We start from the raw sequence: 27,403 nt of genomic DNA, 5'->3' as shown, positions 1-27,403 counted from the left end.
GCTACTCTCTTGCTTCCCCAGATATTTTATAGTCTTGGGAGCTGATGCTGAGATTCCTGTTGTAGGTGGCTAGCCTCCCTCACTGAGTTCACACTTAAATGCTGGTTAAACATGAGAGTGTCCTCTCTTTCTCGCCCACATACTGTATGTGTGTGCCTGTTTGTATTTGTGTGTTCAGTCTCTTCCTATCTACAGTTCAATCTGAAATAGTGGAAATATTTAATATCACTAAAAAAAAATCAGACCGAAGCCAGGCACTAGTGGCTCATACCTATAATCCTAGCTACTTGGGAGGCTGAGAAAGAGAGGATCATGGTGCAAGGCTAGTCTGAGACCCTTCTCAGGCATTGTATGCCTGTCATTCTATAGCTACATGAGAGGCTGAGATTGGGAGGCTTGTATTTCCAGAACAGACTGGGCAGAAAAGTCCTAGGAACGTCTTCCCAATGGAGATCCCTTCATAGTGTTGTGGCATGTGCCTGTCATCCCAGCAACTATAAGAAGCCTAAAATAGGTGAATCATGGTCTCGGAATATACCTGGGCAGGAAAAACGATCTTATCTCAAAAACCAACGGGGCACTGTTGGCTCATACCTGCAATCCTAGCTACTTGGGAGGCTGAGATCTGAGGATGGAGGTTTAAAGCCAGCCTAGACGGGAAAGTTCATGAGACTCTTATCTCTAATTAACTACAAGAATTCAGAAGTAAGCTGTGGCTCACTTGAGTAAAAATGAGCTGAGGGACAGCATCCAGGCCCCAAATTCAAGCCCAGTACTGGGAAAAAAACCCACCAGCCAAAGACTGGTGGGGAGTTGTGGCTCAGTAGTAAAGCTTTTGCCTAGCAAGAATGAGATCTTGAATTCAAAACCTGATACTACAACTACAACAACAAAGTCTGAAGAAATTTATTTCTGTTTTTCAAAAAAAGGTAACTTGGAGGCTTTTGAGCTTTGTGATAAAAGGCACATTACTTAAAAGTTTCTATTATTCTTACTCTTTTTTTCTTGTTAATAATTTTAATGTCTTTGACAACTATTTTTACAAACATATATATGATATGAAGCCTTTTTTACTGTATTATAATTCCCTGAACAAAAAAAATTCCCTAAACATATAGATAAGTTTAAGCTTACTTCTTCTTTTGAAATTTTATGTGCTGATGACTCACTTTGCTCAAGATAATATTTTGGAAAAATGTAACAAACATTTTTTAATGTGCAAATGATTTCTCAACATTTCATAATATAAGTAGTTAACATAATTTTGATAGTTATGGAAGTGTAAATTTATTGCACAAGCATCAAGTGCTTTATGATAACTTCCAAATACTGAGCACTTTCTTACCTTAACAAATTCCTTTTTCTCAATCCTCTCATTCCCATCTGCATCCAGCATTTTAAAAGCAACATGAAACCCTGTATGAGGTTCTGCAATGAAGTGAAAAATGAGTATTCCTAAATGTTTGGTGAATCACAACTTATTTACAGATACATCTTCAAGTTTGAAACAAACCACCAGAAACTCTATGAGCAAGCACCTAGGCAGAGAAATGACCCTTTTCAGATAATTTTCAAAGGTAGGTAGGTGGAAAGGTTTTGCTCCTACCTCCTCTAGCACTTTTTCCATGGAAACTCTTTTCTACTCTTCAATGTAAAATTAATTTGAAAACTCATTTAACTCCATCAAGGGCTATTCTTACAGAACTTTGTCTAATTTCATAGTGGCTGTTACTTTTTTTTTTTGGGTCCAGTCGTGGGGCCTGAACTCTGGGCCTGGGCGCTGTCCCTCAGCTCTTCAGCTCAAGGCTAGCGCTCTACCACTTGAGCCACAGTGCCACTTCTGGCTTTTTTCTTTTTTCTTATGTGGTGCTAAGGAATAGAACCCAGGGCCTCATGCATGCAAGGCAAGCGCTCTACCACTGAGCCACCTTCCCAGCCCCTGTGCTATTGCTTTCTGGTGAAGTTCTACTTGAGCCTCACCTTCAGTCTAGCATTTTGCTAGTTAATTGGAGATGCACTCTCTTGTACTTTTCTGCTTAGGCCAACTCTGAAATGAGATCCTATAGGTTTCAGTCTCAAGTAGCTACAATTATAAGCATGAGTCACAGGTGCCTGAATACATCACTAATTTTTAATAATGACACAAATGCCAAACTTTGCAAATCCTGATAAGAATAGAGAATTACTGCCTTGCATTGGTGGCTCATGCCTGTAATCCTAACTACTCAGAATGCTGAGACCTGAGGATCTCAGTTCAAAGTCAGCCTGAGCAAGAAAGTCTTTGAGACTCTTATCTCCAATTAATCACCCCCCCCCCCACTCCCCATTCCCTTCCAAAGCCAGAAGTGGAGCTGTGGCTCAAGTCTCAAGTAAGTGGTAGTGCACTAGACTTTAGCAAAAAAAGCTCAGGGTCAGTGCCCAGGCCCCAAGTCCAAGCCTCAGGACCGACCAACACACACACACACAGACACACAGACACACAGACACACACGCACACACGCACACACATGCACACGCACAAGAGTATCACGATTATTATAAAAAATGGTGGATACTTACTAGTGAGGATTGTAAGCAAGAAAAGATACTCAGTATATGAAATAAGCCCTGAAAAACAAAAAAAACCCACCAGGAAATAAGTTTTAGATGGTTTAAAAGTAACTACATAGGGATGTTAAAGCTCATAGAATCCACAAACTTTATAGACCATGATAATGACAATTTGCCTTGTGAAGGTTAAAATGTGTTTGTAACTTTAACTATCACTATTCCACAATACTCTGAAATATGTGAAATTTATGTAATCAGCTAATCTCAATTAAAAAAAAAAGAAAAGAAAGTGAGAGAAGGGATGGGTTAGGAGTAATGGGTGACCATGTTATCAGACACTTTGTATTCATATACTGTTTTGTAGAATGGGAACTTCTTTGTACAACCACTTAAATAACACTTTTTCAAAAAATTAATTACATAGGGATGTTAACACTGAAACTTCACCTAAGTAAAAATACCCTTACTTTTTACTTTAAATCACCCCTCTTTGTCACAGTAGAAAAGTTTTATAACAAAGATACTATAACTGAAGATACTATTTTAAAAAAAATCAAGTTGCTAGTAAGGAATGTATCATAATTAATTTTAAGTGTCAATGGAACTTGGCCAAGGAATGCCTCAATTGAAATTGATTTATTTTTTCTTTTTCTTTTTTTGTGGTCGTGGGGCTTGATTTCTGGGCCTGGGCACTGTCCCACAGCTCTTCAGCTCAAGGCTAGCGCGCTACCACTTGAGCCACAGTGCTACTTCCAGTTTTCTGAGTGGTTTATTGGAGATTAAGAGTTTTACAGGAGCCGGGAAGGTGGCTCCGTGGTAGAGTGCTTGCCTTGCATGCTTGAGGCCCTGGGTTCGATTCCCCAGCACCACATAAGCAAAAAGAAAAAAGCCGGAAGTGGCACTGTGGCTCAAGTGGTAGAGCACTAGCCTTGAGCTGAAGAGCTGAGGGACAGCGCCCAGGCCCAGAGTTCAGGCCCACTACCAGGCCCCCCCCCCAAAAAAAAAAAAAAGTTTCACAGACTTTCCTTCCCCAGCTGGCTTTGAACTGCAATCCTCAGATCTCAGCCTCCTGAGTAGCTAGGATTACAGTCGTGAGCCATGGGTACTAGTCCTTGTGAGACTTTTATCTCTAATAAACAATTTAGAAACAGATATGTGGCTTTTGTTTGTTTGTTTTGTATGTTCTTCCCCCTGAGGTATACCCCCTGTTGTCACTGTACTTTATTTCAATACCCTGCATCTTGTATGTACATTTTTCTAATCTGGGGAGGGAAAGGGGAATAACAAATTGCTGAAACAAGGACACAGGATGACCCATTGCAACAGTGACACCCACAGGACAGTATATTGGAAAGAAACTTTACAACTGGGGGGGGGGTTGGGATGGGGGAGGAGGGAGAGGGTAGGGAGAGTGGGACAACAACCAAGGAAGGGGCAACAATGATCGATAAGTACTGTACTCATTGCCTTACTCATGTAACTGTAACCCATCTGTACAGCATCTTTACAATAAAATAAAAATTAAAAAAAGATGGAAGTGGCACTGTGGCTAAAGTGATAGCATACTAGCCTTGAGCAAAAAGAAGCTCAGGGACAATGCCTAGGCCAAGCTCAAGCCCAAGGACCAACAACAATAACAAAAAGAGTTATTCACTAAAGTCTGATTTGGTATGGCACTTCAAATTTCACTGTTCATAACATCTCAAGTGAAGGAAATTTAAAATAAAGCAGCATAACACAAATTGAAATGTTTCAAAAGAATTTACATAATTATTTAAAATGTTGTAATGAAACCTTTGTGACAAGCAGTGATAGCTCACACTTATAATTCTGGCTACTTGGGAAGCTGAGATTTGAAGAATGAGTTCAAACTCAGTGGTGCAGGAAAGTCCATGAGACTCTTCTTAAGCATCAATTTACTACCAAAAAAAGGAAGTAGAGATGTGGCTTAAGTAACAGTTTCAGCCTTGAGCAGAAAAGCTAAGGGATAGCACCTAAGCTCTGAATTCAAGCCATTAATGACATATGCAAATATCTTTGTGGCAATACTTTTAATTCTCATTGAGAAATTATCCTTCTTCATTCACAAACATTCAGGAGGTGGTGAGACAGCCCTACCTTTTCCATTGGAAACAGATACTGACTGGTCTAAGCCAGTCACTGTATTCCTGTGGAACTGAAGGAAGAATGGGAAAGTAGCTTGGGCCCAAGCTAGTGAGCAGCTTGCAATAGTCTAACTTCAGTGACTTGTTCAAGGATAGAGCAAGACTTAAGAAGGGCATCTTAAAATGGTGCTTACAGGATTTCTGGAGAGAATTTGGAGCCACTGACTTATTTTTTGGGGTGGTAGGATATAGCTGGACTTTGATGATTTGAGAATGTTAAATTTAAGACCAAGGCTCTCCCTGAATTGTCACAGGCCAGTATTTAGAGGCTGAGAATAAAGCCAATCTTCAGTTGACAGCATTCTGAAAAATGTTTTCTTGTGATTTTTAAGCCCTAGATTAAGTTAGGTTAAACCTAATACGTTGGTGACCAAATAACCTTTTTGCTTGCTCAAGTAGATCATGTTAGGTTTTATCTTGCTCATAATGAGAAGAACATAGTGTTTGTGTGTGTGTATGTACATATGCATTTTTTTCTTCTCATGACTAAGGAATTTTCTGTTGTTATTTTACTGAACAGGTTATTTAGGCTTTCAGTTTATGTCTGTTGTCCTTCTTTGATGCCCATGATTTGTAGATTTGTTTTTGATGCTTTTCCTTCATATCTCATACATATTTTCTTAGTGATCTCACTTCTCTTTCCTTCCCTCTTTTCTTCTTTCTTTTCTTTTCTCTCCTTTTCCTCCCCTCCCCTTTTCCTCTCTTTTGTTTTCTGTGCCAGTTCTGGGGCTTGAAGTCAGGGCATGGATGCTGTCTCTGAGCGTTTTTGCCCAAGGATAGCAGTCTACCACTTGAGCCATACCTCTACTTCCAGTTTTTGCTAGTTAGAGACAAGAGTCTCTCAGGCTTTCCTGCCTGGACTGGTTTTGAACCATGGTCCTCAGATTTCAACCTTCTGACAGCTAAGATTTATAGGCATGAACCACTCGCACTTAGCTCCTAGTGAGTTTTCAATATCTGACTGATAAAATTCCTGTTTCAGCTTCAATTTGTGATACTCTTTTTTTTCTTTGCTCTGTTTTATTAGGTAAGCTTTCAACTGAGTTTCTTTTTTAAATTTATATTACTGAGCTCTCATCTCCATAATTTTATTTTGGTTGTTGTTGGTTGTAGGGCCTGAACTCTGGGCCTGGGCGCTGTCCCTCAGCTCTTCAGCTTAAGGCTAGTGCTCTACCACTTGAGCCACAGCACCACTTTGGCTTTTTCTGCTTAAGTGGTGCTGAGGAATTGAACCCAGGGCCTCATGATGCAAGGCAAGCACTCTCCCACTGAGCCACCTTCCCAGCCCCTCATCTCCATAATTAAAAATTTAAAAATCTTTATTAAATAAATTCCTCTTTCATATCCTGTACTTTTTTCCTTTAGCTGTTTGAATTTTGCAAGCTCAATTATTTGCATCATTTCTAAATTCAGTTAGCTCCACATATATATATATATATATATATCTTTAATTTCATTAATCAGTCATTGTTTTCTGAATTTGTATGAAATTTATTTTATTATGCAGTTGTTGGCTTCTGAATGAGATTTGTTGTTTTCTATCTTTATGGATTTTGTGGTTCTACGCTGTGATTTATGCATTTGGGCTAAGCCTTTAGTTAGGTATTTTCATCTCCTATGTCATTTTAGCTACAGTTTCTCAGTGATTATTTCAGACTAGGTAGTGTAGTAGATTGGGGAAATGTGTATCAGTAGTCAAACATTTGGCTTCAATGCTCAAGAAATTGAGTGCTGTCCACTTCTGCACTCAGGGTGAGGAAAATTGGCTACAAAAGCTGTTGCATTTGGTAAACCACAACTCTTGAGATTTATGGCAATTGCTGATGAAGACTTACCATTGGGACTGCTCCTGAATTTTTAGATGCATGTAGAAGCAAAGATGAATCAAGCAAAGATGAACCATACAAGATGTATGGCTTTATTAAAAAAAATGGTGGGAATGGAGTAATATAAGTACAATGTTAAGTACAATGTAAGCTGATGATGCGTTGAGCGAGAATAATAAAGAAAATCAAACAGATAAATACCATATACTTAAAACAAACAAATAAAGGATGATCAGGCAGACTAATTACTTGCTACAAGTATTCATAAATAAGGATCACAAAGGAAGAGATAGGGATAGGAGAAAATATAAGTGAGAGCAGTTCTACTTGTATACAGAAGAGAATTTAAATGGGGAAGGTAAATAGGAAAGGGGGTGATTTAACCTTAAACACTGAGCAGTAGGTTTTGTGGCTCACCTACAGTGATGGGAAGAAAGAAAAACAAAACTAAAAAGACAATGGCAGTATACAAGAATTGCCTAAATCAGGTATTTAAAATAATCACAAAGGAATAACAGTAAGAACAATCAAATCAAGACAGTGATAAATGTGGACAGAAAGGAACCTTACTTCATTGTTGGTGGGAATGTAAACTTGTTCAACCACTTTGGAAAGCAGTATGGAGGTTCCTCAAAAGACTTCACATAGATCTCCCCTATGATCCAGCAATCCCACTTTTGGGCATTTACCCAAATGTTTACAAACAAGACCACACTAAAGCTACCAGCACAACTATGTTTACTGCAGCATTATTTACCATAGCTAAGATATGGAACCAACCCAGATGCCCCTCAGTAGATGAATGGATCAAGAAAATGTGGTATATATACACAATGGAATTCTATGCCTCCATCAGAAAGAATGACATTTCCCCATTTGTTAGGAAATGGAAAGGTTTGGAAAAAATTATATTAAGTGAAGTAAGCCAGGCCCAAAGAAGCATAGGTCCCATGGTTTCCCTTATTTGCAATATATAGTATAGGTATGAGTCAAGCGGAAAAGGTCAGATAATGTGATGTTAGGAAAATGAACCCTTAAATATGTATTTTAATGTTTTCGTTTCTTTCATGCATGTGTTTCTAACGCATTTATAAGATTATTTCTTTGTTGCTTTGTATGTCCCTCCCCCACAGTGTAACCCCCGCTTTCACTATATTTGATGTCAGTATAGCATGTGGAGGAGATGGGGACAAACAAGTCGTTTAAGGATTCAGGTGGACCTGTTGCAACAATGAGAAGTACAAAATGTCATGTCAAAACCAGCTTTACAATGTCCATGTGGAGGGGGGAGGGGGGTATAATTGGGTGGGGGAGGGGGGAGGCGGGGAAGGGAGGTGAAGGGTAAACAAAGGAGGAGGCTGCAATGCTTGGTAAGAAATGTATGCATTATCCTGCCCATGTAATTGTAGCCCCTCTGTACAGTATGTTCTCAAATAAAATAAAATAAAATTAAAAAAAAAAGACAGTGATAAAAAACAAACATAAAAAACAAAATCAGAAATTTTGGGTCTTACAGTTACATGTGCTTGCGCAGGCTTTCTCTGTCTCTTTCTTTCTCTCTCCTTTCCCCTCAGTGTCCAAGTCCTTCAAGCCAGTAGGTGGCGTAAGGGACTTGACTATGGAGTAGTGTCTGTTTTCCAGCATAGGGTGAAAGAATTTGGAGATGTAGATACAATCTCCAGTGAAATCTTCTGTGCTCTCAACCCCAAGTCCGACATAGTTTCCACTAAACTTGTAGCTTCACCTCCCAAGTTCCAGAGCTCACAGTAGTGAGCATCTACTCATTGTAGTAATCTGTAACTGCCAGTTGGAAGCCACTATGCTGTGCTTCCAGCACCACTAGCTGCCAGGACCTCCCAGATCTATGTGTGGGTTGCTGCAGTGCTTAGCCTGACTGGGTGTTCATATTATGGTCTGTGGACCAGACACTATATGGAGCCTATGGTATAGTCATGTGCCACTTGGGAGCCTCTGGGAAGTTCACACCTGCAGCACAGGAAATTCCAGGTCTGTGGTGGAGTCAGGACAGGCCTGTCAGGAACTTCTAGGTCCAAGGTACAGTCCTTGTGGGTTTATCACATAGGAGTTAAGTGCCAAGTGGGATTAACTCTCTTTTAATCTGCCGGTTTTCCCTTTTCCTTTTTTTCTTTACTCTTTAAGTGTTGGAATTGGTACTTAGATCCAGGAGTATATGGGGACTGAAGTCTGATGTTTACAGAATAACTTGATACCACTGGGGAACTGATTGGAAGAGTTAAAAGATTTAGAAGATGTGAAGTCACATACAGAGTTTAGGTAGTCATAGGTGTTTTGAGGAAGTCGTTCTAGTGGTAGTCTCTGAATGATGAGTTTTGTTTTTTCTTCCTCCTTCTCCGAGATAAGATTTTGTTCTGTTTAGACAATGGCTTCAAACTCCTAGGCTCAAGCAATTCTCTGGCTTCAGCTTCCCAAGTAGCTAGAACATATGTGCTCCATCCTGTCCAGTTTCATGGAAATTTAGTTGAGAAGGTGTGTTATGAGTGGGAAAAGCCATGTAAGACAGATCAACCTGAATATGGAAATTGAAAAAAGATTGTCTGAAATAACATCCATGTGGAAGAAGCAAAGTGAAATAAAACTACGATGGCCCCCAGGTGAGAAATGAAGGATTGAAGAGGGTGATATGGTGGGACTCCATTTACTCTGGTGTGAAGGAAGGCTATGCCCTAACAGCTCTCAATCAGAAAAACAGGGACTAAATAACAGGAATAAATGTGGTTCAGAGCAATGTAGGAAAGACCTTGTATCTAGGGCGCCAATGTTATGCAATGCTTTAAATGACCTGCATCCTATTATATTACCATCTTTTTGTTGTTTTATTTGGGTGAAGGTATACTTCTTTTCAATTCTAACAAGTAAGTCTTCTGATTCTTTTTCTTAAAAGTGTTCAGTATTTATGTGAAGAGAGAAGCAGCAAAATGTGTCTTGTCATATGTTGTATCTGGCAGAAATGCTCTAATGTTAGCTAAAGGATCAAAGCATTTCATCTCTTGGCAGCCTCAAAAAAGCAGAGAACAGCATATTTCTAATTTTCAAAGGAATACAACAAAGTGAAAAAAATGGCCAAGTGTGCGACTGCACTGGGCTTGTAGCCAAAGGAAGACCTCACTTTTCTTTTCTTTAAACATAGGTAAAGGTCCTTGATTCAAGGGCATCTTTGTAAAAAGGAAAATTCCAGTGTCTTTTGTTAAGACACTGACTTAAATAAAAAGCTTAAATAAACAGAGTTGAGAAAATATATAAGATAGCACCTGAGATTCTTAAGATATAGTTTACAACAGTATTCTAGGCATCTGCCTTCTGAAAATGCTTTGAAAGAAAAGTAACACTTCAGAATATATATAGCAGAAACAGTTTTGTAAATATTTGGTATATTTAATTATAAAATAAATGCTGCTAAGTGGCAGCATTTCAAAATTGCATGTCAAAAAATGAAATATTTTGAGAATCCTGTTTCTCAAAGACATTGGATTATCATACCTGTCATAGAAATATATCTGTATGTATTTATTTTTGGGGGGTTGGTCATGGGGTTTGAACTCTGGGCCTGGGTGCTGTTCCTCAGCTCTTCAGCTCAAGGCTAGCACTCTACCACTTGAGTCACAGCGCCACTTCTGGTTTTTTGAGTGGTTTATTGGAGATAAGAGTTTCTCAGATGTTCCTGCCCAGGCTGGCTTTGAATCGTAATCCTTAGATCTCAGCCTCCTGAGTAGCTAGAATTACAGGCATGAGCCGAGTGAGCCATGAGCCACGGGTGCCCCTGGCTCTATATCTGTATCTAACAACGTATCTTATAACTTATGCTCAGTACATATTTGAGGATGGTGTTACGGTAAACTCAGTTTAAGTATAAACTATTGATACTGTGAATTTAAAAAATACATGATAGTTTAATATACAATATCAATAATGTATAATTTATTTATTCTGCACCTCCCTTCCCCCTGCACTGGGGTTTGAACTTAGAACCTTGTTCTTGTTAGGCAGGTACTCTATCACTTAAGCCACTCCCCTAACCCTTTTTGCTTTCTGTTTTGCAAATAGAATTTCTTTTTTTTTTTAATTGTGAAAATACTGTACAGAGGAGTTACAATTATGTGGGCAAGATAATGAGTACATTTCTTATCAAGCATTGTTGCCTCCTCCTTTGTTTCCCCTTCCTATCCCTTCCCATCTCCCCCCCCCTCATACTACCCCTGCTACCCCCCACCCCCACCCCAGAATTTCTTTTTATACCTGAGCTAATCTGGACTGCAATCCTATTTATGGTTCCCTGATAGCTGGGATGCCAGTCATGCTACCACAACCAGAATTATTGGTTGAGATGATGTCTTAATTTTTTGTCTAGGCTGGCCTCAAACCATTATCATCTTGAGCTCTACCTCCTGAGTATCTATGAGCTACTATGGCTTAATTTATTTTAAATTTTCACCACTTTTACACATGGCAAAAATGGATTTTTTTTTTTTTTGTGGGCTTCAACTCTTGGCTTGGTCGCTGTCCCTCAGCTCTTCAGCTCAAAGCTAGCACTCTACCACTTGAGCCACAGCACCACTTCCAGGTTTTGAGTGGTTTATTGGAGATAAGAGTCATGGACTTTCCTGCCCTGCCTGGGCTTTGAACTTCAATCCTCAGATCTCAGCCTCCTGAGTAGCTAGGATTACAGGGGTGTGCCACTAGTGCCTGGCTGGAATATTTTTAAATGTTCTTTTTTTTTTTTTTTTTTGGGTCCGGTTGTGGGGCCTGAACTCTGGGCCTGGGCGCTGTCCCTCAGCTCTTCAGCTCAAGGCTAGCGCTCTACCACTTGAGCCACAGCGCCACTTCCGGCTTTTTTTGTTTTTGCTTATATGGTGCTGAGGAATCGAACCCAGGGCCTCAGGCTTGCAAGGCAAGCGCTCTAACACTGAGCCACCTTCCCAGCCCCTATTTTTAAATGTTCTAAAAATAGTAGAGGCTGGAGCTGAGGCTTGAGTGGCAGAGCAACAGCAGAACAAGGAAGCTAAGCAAGCCATGAGGGCCTGAATTTTCAAACCATTTCCCATCCCCAAATTGTGATGCTTGATATTTGTTGAAATCAAGGTAACTGAGCAAGATCCAAAAGTAGGTGTCTAATAGCTAGTATTATATTCAGATCTTTGAAACTCAGGGTATGAACCTGGGCTAGAGACAGTGAAAAGAGGTCTGGGAGTTGCTGAATAAATGCTAAAATCAGAGGTTGAAGAAAGGCAGTTAAGTGAAATCCAGATTTATAGAATTACCAATGTTTAATAGATAAGAGGAGGAAGAGGCACTGCAGAAAAAGCTGTACAAAGAGAAGTAAGATAGTATGGCTTCAGAGACCGAGAATTATGGCACATGGGATTTTTTGTTGTTGTTGTTGGTCGTGGGGCTTGACCTCTGGGGCTGGGCGCTGTCCCTCAGCTCTTCAGCTCAAGGCTAGCGCTCTACCCTTTGAGCCACAGTGCCATTTCCAGAGTTTTCTGTTTATGTGGTGCTGAGGAATCGAACCCAGGTCCTCATGCATGTGAGGCAAGCTCTCTACCACTTAGCCACCTTCCCTGCCCATGGGTTTGTTTCTCTAATAATAAAATAAGCTTCTACTGATGCTTTATTTCAGGCACTGTGCTAGATGTCTTATACTTGTCTCACTCTAAGACTGAGGCACATACTATTTTATAGATGAGGTGGGCATTAAAGAAGCTTATAAACTATGGGCCAGATACAAATTGTGAGGCTTTTTTTTTTTTGTCAGTCATGGGGCCTGAACTCTGGGCCTGGGCGCTGTCCCTCAGCTCTTCAGCTCAAGGCTAGCGCTCTAACAGGAGCCATAGAACCACTTCTGGTTTTTTCTGCTTATGTGGTGCTGAGGGATTGAACCCAAGGCCTCGTGCATGCGAGGCAAGCACTCTACCACTGAGCCACCTTCTCAGCCTTTTGTGAGGCTTTATGGGTTAAGCTTCTGAACTTCCCTAGGCCTCAGGGATAGTTTTCTCCCAACTAAAGTGGTAAAGCAGATGCACTGGAGGGATGTGGCCTCAGTGACAGGAAGCCAGCAACTGGACAAATGGTGACAGTAGCTGTCTGTTCTATCCTCTATCTCTCTCTCTTTCTTGCTGGTGCTGGAGCTTGAACTCAGGGCCTTGGAGCTTTCCTTTATCTTTAGCTTCTTTTGTATTTTTTATTGTTGTTATAAAGGTGATGTACAAAGGGGTTACAGTTACCTAAGTCAGGTAATTTGAATAAGTTTCTTTTTGGACATCGCCCCTTCTCTTGCTTTCCTTAGCCTTTCCATTCATGATTGGCATGCTACCACTTGAGCCATAACTCCACTTTAGACTTTTTTTTTTTTTTTGTCTATTTGAGGTAAGAATTTCATGGACTTTCCTGCCTGAGCTAGCTTTCAACCATAGTCCTTAGATCTTGGCCTCTTGAATAGCTAGACTTAGAGGTGTAAGCCACTGATACCTGGCTGATAATTCTAACTTTTCGTAATCATGTAACTTTGTTGTCCTGCTTCATATATTCCCTATCAATTGCTTACTTTTTCTGATATCATTAGACTATATATTTCTGTTTTCTGTCAGTACTTTATTAATAGAGTCTTTTTTTTTTTTTTCCTTTTTGCCGGTCTTGGGCTTGAACTCCGGGCTTGGGCGCTGTCCCTGTGCTCTTCAGCTCAAGGTAAACGCTCTACTGAGCCACAGTGCCACTTCCCGTTTTCTAGTGGTTTATTGGAGATCAGAGTCTCATGCACTTTCCTGCCCGGGCTGGCTTTGAACCGCAATCCTCAGATCTCAGCCTCCTGAATAGCTAGGATTACAGGTGTGAGCCATCTGCGCCTGGCTGCTTTCTGTTTTATTTAACTTTACAGTCACTTACTGCTTGTAGCTCCTCTTAGCCTCCTCTGCCTTTAGCTTCACTTATCAGCTTCTTCCCTGTATTTCTCCTTTGAATATCCTATGGTCTTTGGCTAAGAAAAAGAAACAAACTGAATGACTGGCTAATTAATGTAAGTCATGGGCTTCCATTTTTTCCTTTTTCTTTTGCCAGTCCTGGGCTTGAACTTAGGGCCTGGACACTGTCCCTGAGCTTGTTTCGCTCAAAGTTAGCACTCTACCACTTAAGCCACAGCACCACTTCCAGCTTTTTCTGTTTATGTGGTACTAAGGAACTGAACCCAGGGCTTCATGTGTGTTAGGCAAGCACTCTCCCACTAAGCCACATTCTTAGCACTGTGAGTTTTTTTTTTTTGGTAGGTTGTTGGGCTTGATCTCAAGGCCTGGACACTGTCCCTGAGCAATTTTGTTCAAGGCTAGCACTTTACCACTTTGAGTGACAGTGCCACTTCTGGTTTTCTGGTGGTTAATTGGGGAATGAGTCTCACAGACTTTCCTGCCAGGGCTAGCTTTGAACTGTGATCCTCAGCCTCCTGAGTAGCTAGGATTACAGCTGTGTGCCACCAGTGCCAAGCTCTGTTTATTTTTCTAATAGTCCATCAAGGCCATTCTCCCAAAGATCTAGAAATGCTAGGTTTAATTCTTCAAGAAGTCCTAAAAATGTATGATTAGTGCCCTTACTCATTCTGAGACTATAAATAACCCTTCACAGAGAAAGAGGGGAGGAAAGAGATGGAAAGGGAAAGAAATGGGGAGAAAGAGAAGGAGGTAAAGAGGGAGGGAAAGGGAGAAGGAAGTGAAGAAGAGAGGGAGAAAGGAGGAGAGAAGGAGAGAGAGATGGAAAGAGAGCGAGCGAGCTATCCAATGAGGAAAATGTGTCAGAAGGCCCCTGGGTTCTCTTTCTCTGCTGAAAGTAAAAATAAATAAAGAAGGTACTGACAATCTTTCTCAGTATTCTCTGAAAACTAGTACTATTTTTTTCTTCCTTATGGGCTTAGAAGCCATAATGGTAGTACAAAAATAGAGTGGCAATCTTCCTTTTAGAGCCCTGATTTCCAGTTGTGCTACACTTCAATGGAAATCTCTGGCAGACTTGGAGGACCTGAGAATTCCTCCCTGGTTTCTCACTTGCCAATATGGAAACCTCTCCACAAATCTGCTGCTGCAAGTAGAGACTGGATAAAGAGAACATGAACCCAAGTGGTCTCAACTTCAAGGAGAGACTAAAAAGCAGGTTTGTTTCTCTCCTGTCTCAACAATCAAGACTATGCTTTTAGCTTGCCTTCAAATCTCATTATTGTTTTCAAAGCTTCCACTTAACAGTTTTATATAATCTCCATTACTGCTATGTTCTTCAGACCATGAAAATGAAATGCTTCTGCTTACAGCTCTCTGCTTACTTCCCCATCATACTATGTCTCATTATTACAAAACCACCCCTCCATTTGGTACAAAGTTTGTTAAATCTCACCTTCATTATCTCTCATGAGATTCAGAATTCTCTCATAAGCTCTTTTAGGATAGACTAGGCAGCCCCTTCCTTCAGACTCACCCAATTAGAATTACTTAATCATTTGTTTTCCCCAGTTTAGGCGGTCCTTGCTGAATATTAATAAAGAATGGACGCATTACTTTTTTTTTTTTTGGGTCCGGTCGTGGGGCCTGAACTCTGGGCCTGGGCACTGTCCCTCAGCTCTTCAGCTCAAGGCTAGCACTCTACCACTTGAGCCACAGTGCCACTTCCGGCTTTTTTCTTATGTGGTGCATGCCTAGAGCATGCAAGGCAAGTGCTCTACCACTGAGCCACCTTCCCAGCCCCTGGTCACATTACTTTTAAATGCACTAAAACATATGGTAAATTGGAGGTTGAGGACAGGGAAAGAACAACAGACTCTGTTGGGGAGTGGGTCCTGGTGAGGGGTTAGGCTAATGAAGGTGGAAGAGGATGAATACAGTCAAATAGGTTGTCCAGCATGTATGAAAGAAGAACAATGAAACCTGTTGAAATAGTATTATGGAGTTGGTTAAGGGGGTAAGAACAAGTGATGGGCAGGGAGTTAGGGACAGAATGATTGGAACACACTGTACATCTATCTGGAAATGTCACAATGACATCCTCCCTAGTATAGCTAATATATGCTAATAAAAAGCTACTAATTATTTCAATTTACAAATCATTAAACAAGGGCCATATTAAAATCTTACAGAATCATATAAAATTATAATATTCCAATAATAAATTTGCAATGTGCCAGATCTAATATGAAAACTAAGACTAATAAAACTGGGAATTTTTTAGAGCTATTGTAGTAGGCACTAGAAATATTTAAAAAAATCTTGTCTTATTAAAATCTTTCAACAATCCTATGAGATAGGTTTTACTATCTTGTTCTAAAGATGATGAAAATGAGGGTGAAAGCAATTAAATTATTTCTCCTGGTAATAAGACTAGGAAAAACTTAAACTTGAGCCTACTGATTCCAAAACATATTCTTAATCATTACACTCAAGGCTACATTCCAGTAAGTTCTCCGTATGAAAAACTTAGGAGAGGAAATGGTGCTGTGGCTCAAGCGATAGAGTGCTCATCTTGAGCTGACGAGCACAAGGACAGCGCCCAAGCCCAGAGTTTAAGCCCCACGACCGACAAAAAAGAAAAAAAAAGAAAGAAAAACTTAGGAGACTGTTAACTTCTTAACGCATATACAACTATTTTTTATGTTACTATGGCTGGAAGAAATCAGTTTCTGTGATAGTTAATAATAATTAAATAGTATAAAGAATGAATACTTATAAAATACCATTAAATTCTATGTAATCTACTAAATACACACATACTGAAGGAGGAGCAGAAATGGATACTTTTAACAATAATGTAATTTAAGTATGGACTATTACTTACATATTTTTGCATTAAAAAGTTCTAAAGATAGAACTACTGCCTGATAATTCCACTAAAGATAGAGCTGAGGGCAGAATCCAGGGCCTTGCACATACTATGTGAGTGCTTGCTTTACCACTGAGCCACACATCCAGCATGACCACTGTTCTTCCACTTTACCCCATGTCTCCAGTTTGGCCTTTTTTTTTTTTTTTTTTTTTTTGTCAGTTGTGGGGCTTGAAATCAGGGCCTGGGCACTGTCCTTGAGCCTCTTTGTGCTCAAGGTTAGTGCTCTCTGCTTGAGCCACAACACCACTTCCAGTTTGAGTCTCATGGGGACTTTTCTACTGGGGCTGGCTTTGAACTTTGATCCTCAGATCTCAGTATCCTGAGGAGCTAGGGTTATAGTCATGAGCCAATCGTACCAGGCTCAATTTTTTTTTTTTGGGGGGGTGTCATGGTCACTTCCAGTTTTTAGTGGTTAATTGAACATAAGAGTCTCGAGGACTTTACTTCCTGGGCTGGCTTTGAACTGCAATTCTCAGATCTCAGCCTTCTGAGTAGCTAGGATTACAGGGATGAGCATCCGACACCCTGCTTCAGTTTGGCTTTTTTTTTTTTTTTGGGTCAGTTGTGGGGTCTAAACTCTGGGACTGGGAGCTGTTCCCCAGCTCTTCAGCTCAAGGCTAGCACTCTACCACTTGAGCCACAGTGCCACTTACAGCTTTATCTGCTAATGTAGTGCTGAGGAATTGAACCCAGGGCTTCATGCATGCAAGGCAAGCACTCTACCACTGAGCACCTTCCCAGCCCCAATTTTTTTTAATATCAGTTTTATCAGGGTTTTTTTTTTAACATGCCCATTGACATATACAATGCATCTGCATCATGTGTCATTCTCCTTCCTCCCTCTAGATCCTTCTTTTTTTTTTTTTTTTTTTTTGGGTCCGGTCATGGGGCCTGAACGCTGTCCCTCAGCTCTTCAGCTCAAGGCTAGCGCTCTACCACTTGCGCCACAGCACCACTTCTGGCTTTTTTCTTTTTGCTTATGTGGTGCTGAGGAATTGAACCCAGGGCCTCAGGCATGCAAGGTAGGCGCTCTACCACTGAGCCACCTTCCTAGCCCCCTCTAGACCCTTTTTAAATCACACATGCACATTAAGTACTTTGATTATACTCACTCTCCTTTCTCCTCTACGTTCGTCTGACCCCTTCCACAAGTACTTGTACCACAGACATGTTTCAACTTCCTAATGTTCTTTTCACTTCATGTTAATTGTTAAAAAGGGTTTTTTTTTTTTTTTTACTATATCTCACATCTGCAAATACCATGTTTTAATTAAATACATAATACTGTTTACACATAATTTAGGCCTAACAACCAGATTATAAGAGAGAACAAACTTTGTTCTTCAGAGCCTGGCTTGCTTCACTTTATTATGCTTTCTAGATCCATCCATTTTTCTGCAAATGACATAATTTCATTCTTTTTAATGGCTGAATAATACTCCATTGTGTGTATATACATACACATACCACATTTTCTTGACCCATTCATTGTTTGGTTGGTTCTGGGCTATTTCCATAGCTTGGTTGTTGTGAATAGTGGTACAACAAACATGTGTGTCCAGGTGTCACTATTATATCCCGCCCAAAAGTGCTATTATTGGTGGGTGAGTCGTACTATCTTTAGTGACATTATCATGGGTAGTTCTATCTTTAATGTTCTGAGGTGACCTCAAACTAGTTTCTACAGTGGTTGCACTAGTTCACAGGGGCCCCAACTGTATTGGAGTTCCTTTTTCCCCATATCCTTGCCTATGATTGTTGGAGTCTTTGTTTTTGATGGTAGCCATTCTGACTGCAGTGGATAAAATTCAGTGTTGTGGGGCTGGGAAGATGGCTCAGTGGTAGAGTGCTCGTCTTGCATGCATGAGGCCCTGGGTTTGATTCCTCAGTGCCACATAAGCAAAAAAAGCTGGAAGTGGTGGCTGTGGCTCAAATGATGGAGCGCTAGCCTTGAGCTGGGCCTGGCTGTCCCAGGCCCAGATTTCAGGCCCCAGTATCGACACACACACACACACAAAAGTCAATGTTGTTTTCATTTTCACTTCATATATAGCTAGGTACTTGAGCATGTCTTCATGTATTTGTTGGCCATTTGTAATTCTTTCAAGATGTGTCTGTTTAGCTCTATTGCCCATTTATTAATTGGGCCATTTCTTTGGGAGTTTAATATTTTGAGCTTCCAATATATTCTGGTTATTAGTCCCTTGGTCAGATATGTAGTTGGCAAAGATTTTCTACTATTCTGTAGGCTGTCTTTTCAGCCTAGTGACTACATCCTTTGCAGAGCTTTTTAGCTTGGTGCAATCACATTTGTCAATCCCCATTCCTATTTGCCAAGCTACAAGAGTTAATTCTTCAAGTTACTGTCTGTTCCTATAAGTTCTAGTGTTTCCCTTATTCTCTCTTGTAAAAGTTTCAAAGTTTCACTTTGAATTGATATTGGTACAGGATAAAGGATAGTCTATTGTGTAAGAATATCCAATTTTCCCAGCATCATTTGTTGAAAAATCTTTTTTTGAACATATATTTTGGGGTCCTTTGTTAAAAATCAGATAGCTGTAGGTGTAGGTTCATTTTGGAGTCTTCTGATCGGTTTGAATTTTCAGGTCTGTTTCTAGATCAGTATCATGATGGTTTTATCACTATAGCTCTAAAGTATAAAGTCTGACAGTATGATAGCTCCAGCATTACTCTTTTTGTTCAACTGGTGTTGGTTATTTTGGAAATCGAGTCTCTTGAATTACTTGGCTGGAATGTCTTTAAACCATGATCTTCTGCTATCAGCTTCCCAAGTAGTTAGTAGTATAAGGTATGAGTCACTGGTGTCCAGCTTACTTGAAAGATTTCTAAATGACTATTTTTAATCTATCTGCTCTTTTTCATTTTATTACTCACTATATCTGTGTTTCAACTCACTGATAGGTTATCTTGTTTGACTTTTTTATGTTCTTCTTTTCACCTTTCTTCCTATTATAAATTTTCCTCTTTTAGGTTTAAGATCCTTTCATCTACTAATCTAGCAAAATTCTCTCTCTAATACAACTGCTGAACATTTCTATTCCTATATGCAGGCTGCAGGAAAATGAATACACAACTGCATTGGCTGGTGGCATTAGTATTTCATGCTCTACATTCTTCTCTGGTCCCTCAAGGCTTCCCAGAAATTGTTTTCTGTTTCTTTCATCTGTTCAATTTTCTTTTCTCATTATAGAAGCTTCTTCAAATTTTCTTTCTCCATAGAAGTCAGTCCTACCACTTATGTTTTATTAAAAAAAAAAAGCCAAGGCTATGTCAACAACTGCTCAGCTTTTTGTCACTAATTTGCAAGTATAAGCATAAAATAACCATCTACTCACCTTTTCCTCTAGATACAAAAGAGTAGCTATCTAGCCTGTGGTATGCTAGTACTTCCACCTGAGTTCCGAAGACAATTCCTCTTCTTCAGAATTTCGACTTATTCGTGCTTCCTTTCTCTTATATTTTCATCTCTCCCTCTGAGACAGGAAACATGCTCTGGCCTCTTTATCAAAACAAAACCAATATTTCTTCAGCTTCCTGCCTCTATCCTGAGCTCCTACCCTCTTATTCCTCTGTACATGCCAAGATACCTCAGAAAGTATGCACTTAATTTTCTCAGGGTCCATTCATTTCTCAAAGTTCTACAGTGTAGCTTCAGATCTCTTCCCCGCATTCACCTGTATTTTCTAAAGAGCCCAGCATTTCTGCTCCTAAATCTAATGGACCTCGCTTACTCCATCCCTTAGTTTACTTGATTTTTACATATTTGGTAACTCTGGTCTTTAAAATGGATCTCTTGATATCATTCTCCTGGTTTTCCTCTATTCTCTGTTTCCTGATTTTTTTGTTGTTGTTGGTCATGGGGCTTGAACTCCCGGCCTGGGCGCTGTCCCTCAGCTCTTCAGCTCAAGGCAAACACTCTACCACTTGAGCCACAGCACCACTTCCAGTTTTCTGGTGGTTTATTGGAAATCAGAGTCTCATGGACTTTACTGCCCTGGGCTGGCAGGATGCTCAGATCTCAGCCTCCTAAGTAGGTATGATTACAGGAGTGAGCCACTGGCGCCTGGCTTCCTCATCTTTTTGACCATCATCTATTTCCTTACATACTGGTATTCATTCCTCTGGATTCTCTCTGTGATCTTCTCATCTTTATTCTTTAGATTTATGTATCACCTTTTTACCTTTTACTCTACCTCATTCTCCCTCTATTAAAACATTGGTGTTTTATTTATTTATTTAGGGTCCGGTCGTGGGGCCTGAACTCTGGGCCTGGGCGCTGTCCCTCAGCTCTTCAGCTCAAGGCTAGCGCTCTACCACTTGAGCCACAGCGCCACTTCCGGCTTTTTTCTTTTTGCTTATGTGGTGCTGAGGAATCGAACCCAGGGCCTCGTGCATGGAAGGCAAGCGCTCTACCACTGAGCCAACTTCCCATCCCTAACATTGGTGTTTCAGTAGCTTATCTTAACTGCTTAAAAAGTTTTGAGAAATTTGTTTACTTAAATGGATATTTTATTATGTTTAGAACCACCTAATAAATAACAAGGTATAAATCTCATGGATAATTCCATAATAATGCTTTTAATTAAATAAAACACATAACTAGAAATTGAACAACAAATGCTACTTACCTTTATCACCAAGGTCTCTAAAAAAAGTTGATCCACAACTAGCTGTTTGGATTCCTGCCAGTACATCGTCAATATCCTTTGAATACACAAATTAAGTCTTTCAATTTATTTATTTTTTTAAAGTTTATTTGTACTGTACTACAGAATGGAACTCAGTGTCTCATCCTTGTGTTAGCTATATTCTTTATTACTTGACCGTGCTTCCAGCCTCCCCCCACTTTTTTTGCCAGTTCTGGGGCTTGAACTCAGGTCCTGAGCACTGTCCCTGATCTTCTTTTGCTCAAGGCTAGTGCTCTACCACTTGAGCCACAGCAGCATTTTCAGCTTTTTCTGCTTATGTGGAACTGAGGAATTGAACCCAGGGATTCATACATGCTAGGCAAGCACTCTACCACTAAGCCATATCCCCAGCCCAAGTCTTTCAATTTAAATGAACAAGTTCAGATTCTGTCCTACCCAAATAAACAAACAACAACAAAAATCACACATGCTGCTTACCTTTTTTGCTAGCTTTTTGACTAAAGTTTTACCTGTAGCAAAAGAAGAAATGCTATTTAGTACCCATATTCTTTGACAAACTAGAACTAAGGAAGAAAAACATTTATAAGACAAACACTAAAAATTTATAAAAAGTAGAGGTTTACTCTGGGCATTTGTAATCCTAACTACTCAGGAGGCTGAGATCTGAGGATCTCGGTTCAAAGCCAGCCTAGGCAGGAAAGTCCATGAGACTCTTCTCTACAATTAAGGTACAAATAGCCAGAAGTGGCAATGTGGTTCAAAGTGGTAGAGTGCTAGCCTTGAGCACAAAATACATGGACAGTATCTAGGCCCTGAATTCAAGCCCCAGGACTGGCAAAAACAAACAAACAAACGAACAAAAAACCCCAAACCAAAACCAAAATCAAAACCCCAAAGCCCCCTAAAACCCAAACAAACAGTGAAGGTTTGACTAAAGTAAAATCATGAGCCAAATCTACATACAAAGATGCTGTGCTTTTTATTCATTGAAGTGAATTTTTTAGTTGGTCGTGGGGCTTGAACTCTGAGGGTTGGGCGCTGTCCCTCAGCTCTTCAGCTCAAGGTGAGCACTCTACCAATTGAGCCACCGCACCACTACTGGTGAGTGGTTTATTGGAGATAAGAGTCTCACGACTGGGGCTTGGAAGGTGGCTCAGTGGTAGAGTGCTTGCCTTGCATGCATGAGACCCTGGGTTCGATTCCTCAGCACCACATAAGCAGAAAAAGCCGGAAGTGGTGCTGTGGCCCAAGTGGTAGTGGTAGAGTACTAGCCTTGAGCTGAAGAGCTGAGGGACAGGGCCCAGGCCCAGAGTTCAGGCTCCACGACCAGCAAAAAAAAAAAAAAAAAAAAAGTCTCCTCATGACTTTCTTGCCTTGGTTGGCTTTGAACCATGATCCTCAGATCTCAGGCTCCTGAGCAGTTAGAATTATAGGCGTGAGCCACCAGTGCCCAGCCTTTATAATTCTTTTAAACAGTATCTATTTTCTATCTCACTCTGTTTCAGGATATGAAATCTAATAATCCCCTTTGGTTTATCTTAGTTGTCTGTATCATATACATTTTTTAAAAAAGGAATGTTTTTAGAAGTGCATTTTCTAGTCTGGACTGATTAATCCAGGCTAAAAATCTACTAGGTACAATTTCTTTCTTTCTTTCTTTCTTTCTTTCTTTCTTTCTTTCTTTCTTTCTTTCTTTCTTTCTTTCTTTCTTTCTTTCTTTCTTTCTTTCCTTCCTTCCTCTCTCCCTCCCTCCCTCCCTTCTTTCCTTCCTTCCTTCTTTCTGTCGTGGGACTTGAAATCAGGGCCTGAGGACTCCCTGGTTCTTTTTACTCAAGGCTAGTGCTCTATCATTTTGAGCCACAGTGCCACTTCCAGTTTTCTGGTGGGTAAATGGAGATGAAAGTCTTACACACTTTCCCACCTGGGTTGGCTTTGAACTGTGATCCTCAGATCTCAGCCTCCCAAATAGCTAGGATTACAGTCATGAGCCACTGGTGCTCAGCTCACTATGAACAATTTCTAGTGTTTGTTGTTCATAAACTGTTAAGATTTTTGTTTTCATCCTAACTGAAAAATTAGTACAGATGTCACTACAGAGTTTTTAGAAACATCTAGGATGTAAACTTAGGTGTCAGGAGTTGTAGATTTTGTTTGTTTGTTTTTGTGGTACTAGAGTTTGAATTTAGGACCTTGCAAGGGAGGAACAATCATTTGAGCCATACTCCAACCCTTTCTGTTTTCATGAACTTTGAATAGGGTCTCTCATTTATGCTCCAGTATCTGGGCTTACAGGTGTGCACCTGCACTTACATAATTTTTTTTTTTAGACTTGAAGGATGTAATTGATTTTTTTTTTACTTTTTAACTAGGAAAATTAATGTTAATTTATAGCACTAGAAAGTTTTCTCATATTTTCTAAACATCCTAACAATACTATGAGGCAGATACTAATAATTTTATAATTCTAGAAGGAGACAGGAGAGTTAAGATTAACTCACCAAACATCTTTTTCTCTCATCCACTACCTAATGACAATAATCCTATTATTTATCCCACCTTAACAAAACCTTTCTTCATCATTCTTTCACCTCTACCTATTGCTTCTCATCTCTTCTTCTCTTCATGTAAAATATCTCAAAGACTACTTATTATTTTTCCCATTTCCCCATATTTTCCTTAAATCTACTACACAGGCAGGCTTTCACTTTTATATCACACCACCAAAATGGTTCTTGGAGAGGTCACTGATATCTTACTGGAATTTCATGACAGCTTGCATTCCTAGTTTCCTCCTATCTTTTTAGCTGTTCCTTTTCCTTGCGTGATCTCAACTCTCCAACCTCAATGTGCTGTTATACCTCATGACTCAGTCCTTCACTTCTTTTTTTTTCTATCTAAAATCAGTTTTGAGACCTGAAGTATCTTACCTTTACACAGCAATTTTACTCTGAAGACTCTTAAATTTACATCTATATAGAAAATGTGAGAAATTTTCAGGATAGCAAAAATATGAGACTATTTGTATTTTAAGGCAGAGAAAAAAAGAATGACAGGACCAGAGGAGAGGGTGGCAGGACTAGTCACAGAAAGGTGAGGTGAATAGTTTCAAATTAAAAAGAGTAGGAAAACCAGATAGGCTTTTAGGTAGTATGGAAGGGATATGAAGGATTCTATAGATAGATAAAAATCAGCCAGGTGCCAGTAGCTCATGCCTGTAATTCTAGCTACTCAGGAGGCTGATATCTAAGAGTCAATGTTCAAAGCCAGCCCAGGAAGGAAAGTCCATGAGACTTTTATCTCCAATTACACACACACACACACACACACACACACACACACACACACACACACACACACACACACACACACACACACACACACACACACACACACACACACACACACACACACACACACACACACACACACACACACACACACACACACACACACACACACACCTGGAAGGTAAAATACAGCTTCGAGCAAAAAAGCTCAGAGACAACACCCAGACCCTGAATTCAAGCACAAGACACACACCTAGAGGCACATACAGATACACATGGACAAACAGATACACATACAAGATAAAATCTTATCATTTAAAATGATATCCTTTAAAAAGTGAAGGAAGGGGCTGGGAAGGTGGCTCAGTGGTAGAGTGCTTGCCTCACATGCATGAGGCCCTGGGTTAGATTCCTTAGCACCACATAAGCAGAAAAAGCTGGAAGTGGCACTGTGGCTCAAGTGGTAGAACACTAGCCTTGAGCTGAAGAGATGAGAGACAGAGCCCAGGCCCAGAGTTCAGGCCTCACGACTGACCAAAAAAAAAAAAAAAATAAGTGAAGGAAGGATGTAATATAATGTTTAAAAAAGGAGCAAAAGTTTGGAAGAGCTCATGAAGGAGATGGAAGAGAGCTCAGTGTTAAGTGAATGTACTTGGAGAATCTAGCTGGGGTTAAAGACAATGAATTTGGTGGTTCCAATCTGTATAGTCCTTTGCTTTCTCCAGCAGTTCCCAGTAGGCTAAGTTCAACAAGAAAGACAAACAGGGAAGATCTGCAAGGCATTATCAGAGCAACAAAATGACAAAACTTGTAGCTATAGCAAAGGAAGAAGATCCAGGAGTAGAGCCTGGGAATTATAGAATAGTTGAGACTAGAACCAGTTATCAGGTCAGAGAACAGACATTCTGGATACGGTATGAAGAATGGGATGGTAAAGAAGAATGCTAGTGCATGGGGTTCTGAAATCTGCAATTTAAATACTGCAGCAATTCCTGGTTGTTAGCATGTCTTCCCCCATTTTGGTTTGATTGCCTCCATCTAAGGTCCTCTGTCCTTTCCCCGAAATTGGGTGACCAGGCCGGGCTTGGCCACAATTGTTAGCCCCCACCCCATTCCCGAAACTACAGGCATCTCTAGCTTCCTCTAGCATCAGTGGAATGCTGTCCACTCAGGTCTGTCCAGCTGCACTTCCCGACTTTCAGCGAAAATTCCCTCCCTCGGCCTCCCTGTCCTGCCTTGAGCTTCCCTGGCACTATACAATTAAACTTCCTTCTCAAGGACAGGCTACTACTCTCTATCCTGAGCTAGCTAGCCTGTCAGCTCCTGCTGACAATAAAACCCCTTGGTTCTCTGGGCTGGTGCTTTCACAGGAAATGGAGATGGGATATGAATGATAAAAATGAAAGGCAATAGGAGTAATAACTGAAAAATAGGGCTGGAGTCTAACTCCCACTTTTTGCATGGGGGATCAGGAAATGTTTTTCTCTTTCTTTTCCTCTACCATACTAAAATAAATCCTTGCCAAAATTCCCAACAAAAACTTCCAAAACAACAACAAAGGAATGACAAGTAGAGAAGAGTTGAAGGGAAACAGTATTTTGGTTCGAGCACAGAGGAGGATCCCCAACCCCAAGGAGGAACCAGGGAAAGGAACAGCCAGGATCACCTGAAATGACCATGAAGCAATGGTTTACATAAGTCCTACCAACTGCTATTAATGAAGGGTATCATTTACAAAAACCCAAAAAGATAACTAACAGGTAAATATGAGGCTAAAATTTAGTAAGTCTTAGACTGTTTTTTTTTTTTTTTAAATCTTTCTGTTTACACACAAGAGACTATGGGTCAGTGGGTTGGCCCAGTTTCTCCTAGTTCTGTTGTTATTCTTGATCCTCAGGAATGCACCCAAGATTCTTCTTCTTCTTATCCATGATGAAGGACATCATATGCATAAAGGATGCATTATTGGGCCTTCAAAATTACTGAATTCTTGATTTGGTTAAATGCCTTCTGATGGAGTTTAATTGCATTCCAATGAATAATAAAAGTGGAGATGTTATAATCTTTAATCATGGTTTAATTCTTCTAATATATTTACGGTGGTTATTCTGAAGTCTTTTTGTGCTAAATCTGGTATCTGGTTGCAGTCACAGTTTGTTGCCTGTTTTGGCCCACTGGGGTAATTTTTCTTGTTTCTTTGCCTGTCTTAAACATTTTGTTGGAAAGTAAACATTTTAGATAATATTCTATAGCAAATTGGGGTACTAATTCTCTCTTCTCCTAGGGCCTATTTTTGTTATTTGCTTGTTTGCTTATTTATTTATTTATGCCAGAACTCGGGCTTGAACTCAGGGCCTGGGTGTTGTCCTTTAGTGTTTTCACTCAGGTTGGTGCTATACTACTTGAATCACAGCTCCACTTCCAGCTTTTTGCTGGTTAATTGGAGATAAGAGCTGCATAGAGTTTCCTGCCACTACTGGCTTCAAATTGGGTTCCTAAGACCTCAAGCTCCAGAGTAGCTAGGATTATAGCATGAGCTCAGATGTTTGTTGAGGAACTTGTTTTTTTTTTTTGACAGTCGTGGGGCTTGAACTCATGGCCTGGGCTGTCCCCGAACTTCTTTTGCTCAAGGCTAGCACTCTACCAGCCACAGCACCACTTCTGGCTTTTTCTGCTTATGTGGTACTGAGGAATTGAACCCAGGGCCTCAGGCATGCTAGGCAAGCACTCTACTGCTAAACCACATTCACAGCCTCCTCAGATGTTTCTTAATTTGCAGTGTAATCTTGGGACCATCACCAGAGGCGTTAAATGATTTATTTACTTACTACTTTTAGTGGGCAGTAGATCTATAGAGCTGCTCACACTTCCATGATAAAAATGATTCTCCTGAGGTTTGTTCACTTTTATTAAGTAAAATTCCATGGTGTGAACACACTAACACTTAGTCATCTTCTTACTAATGGAAATTTGAATTGTTTCCAGCTTTTCTGCTAGCCTAACACTGTTGCCATGGGTGT

General features: G+C 40.2%; 1 protein-coding gene across 3 annotated transcripts in view; it reads right to left on the bottom strand.

Moving 5' to 3' along the window:
* Positions 1–27,403, bottom strand: part of Micu2 (mitochondrial calcium uptake 2) — a 95,175-nt gene that overhangs the window by 38,300 nt on the left and 29,472 nt on the right. For 2 of the 3 annotated variants that reach the window (XM_070003117.1, XM_070003119.1), the window contains exons 3-6: positions 21,574–21,605; positions 21,076–21,151; positions 2,560–2,607; positions 1,346–1,428 (exon numbers count right to left, since the gene is read on the bottom strand). In XM_070003117.1, the coding sequence (XP_069859218.1) occupies positions 1,346–1,428; positions 2,560–2,607; positions 21,076–21,151; positions 21,574–21,605 (239 nt within the window). The remainder of the gene's footprint in view (positions 1–1,345; positions 1,429–2,559; positions 2,608–21,075; positions 21,152–21,573; positions 21,606–27,403) is intronic. The other variant, XM_070003118.1, reaches the window with a different exon arrangement.

Source organism: Dipodomys merriami, unplaced genomic scaffold (assembly GCF_024711535.1).
Source record: "Dipodomys merriami isolate MVZ:Mamm:240054 unplaced genomic scaffold, mDipMer1.0.p SCAF_6, whole genome shotgun sequence".
NCBI lineage: Eukaryota > Metazoa > Chordata > Mammalia > Rodentia > Heteromyidae > Dipodomys > Dipodomys merriami.
Note: the sequence above shows the minus strand (reverse complement) of the source record. Positions and strands in the feature narration are given on the sequence as shown.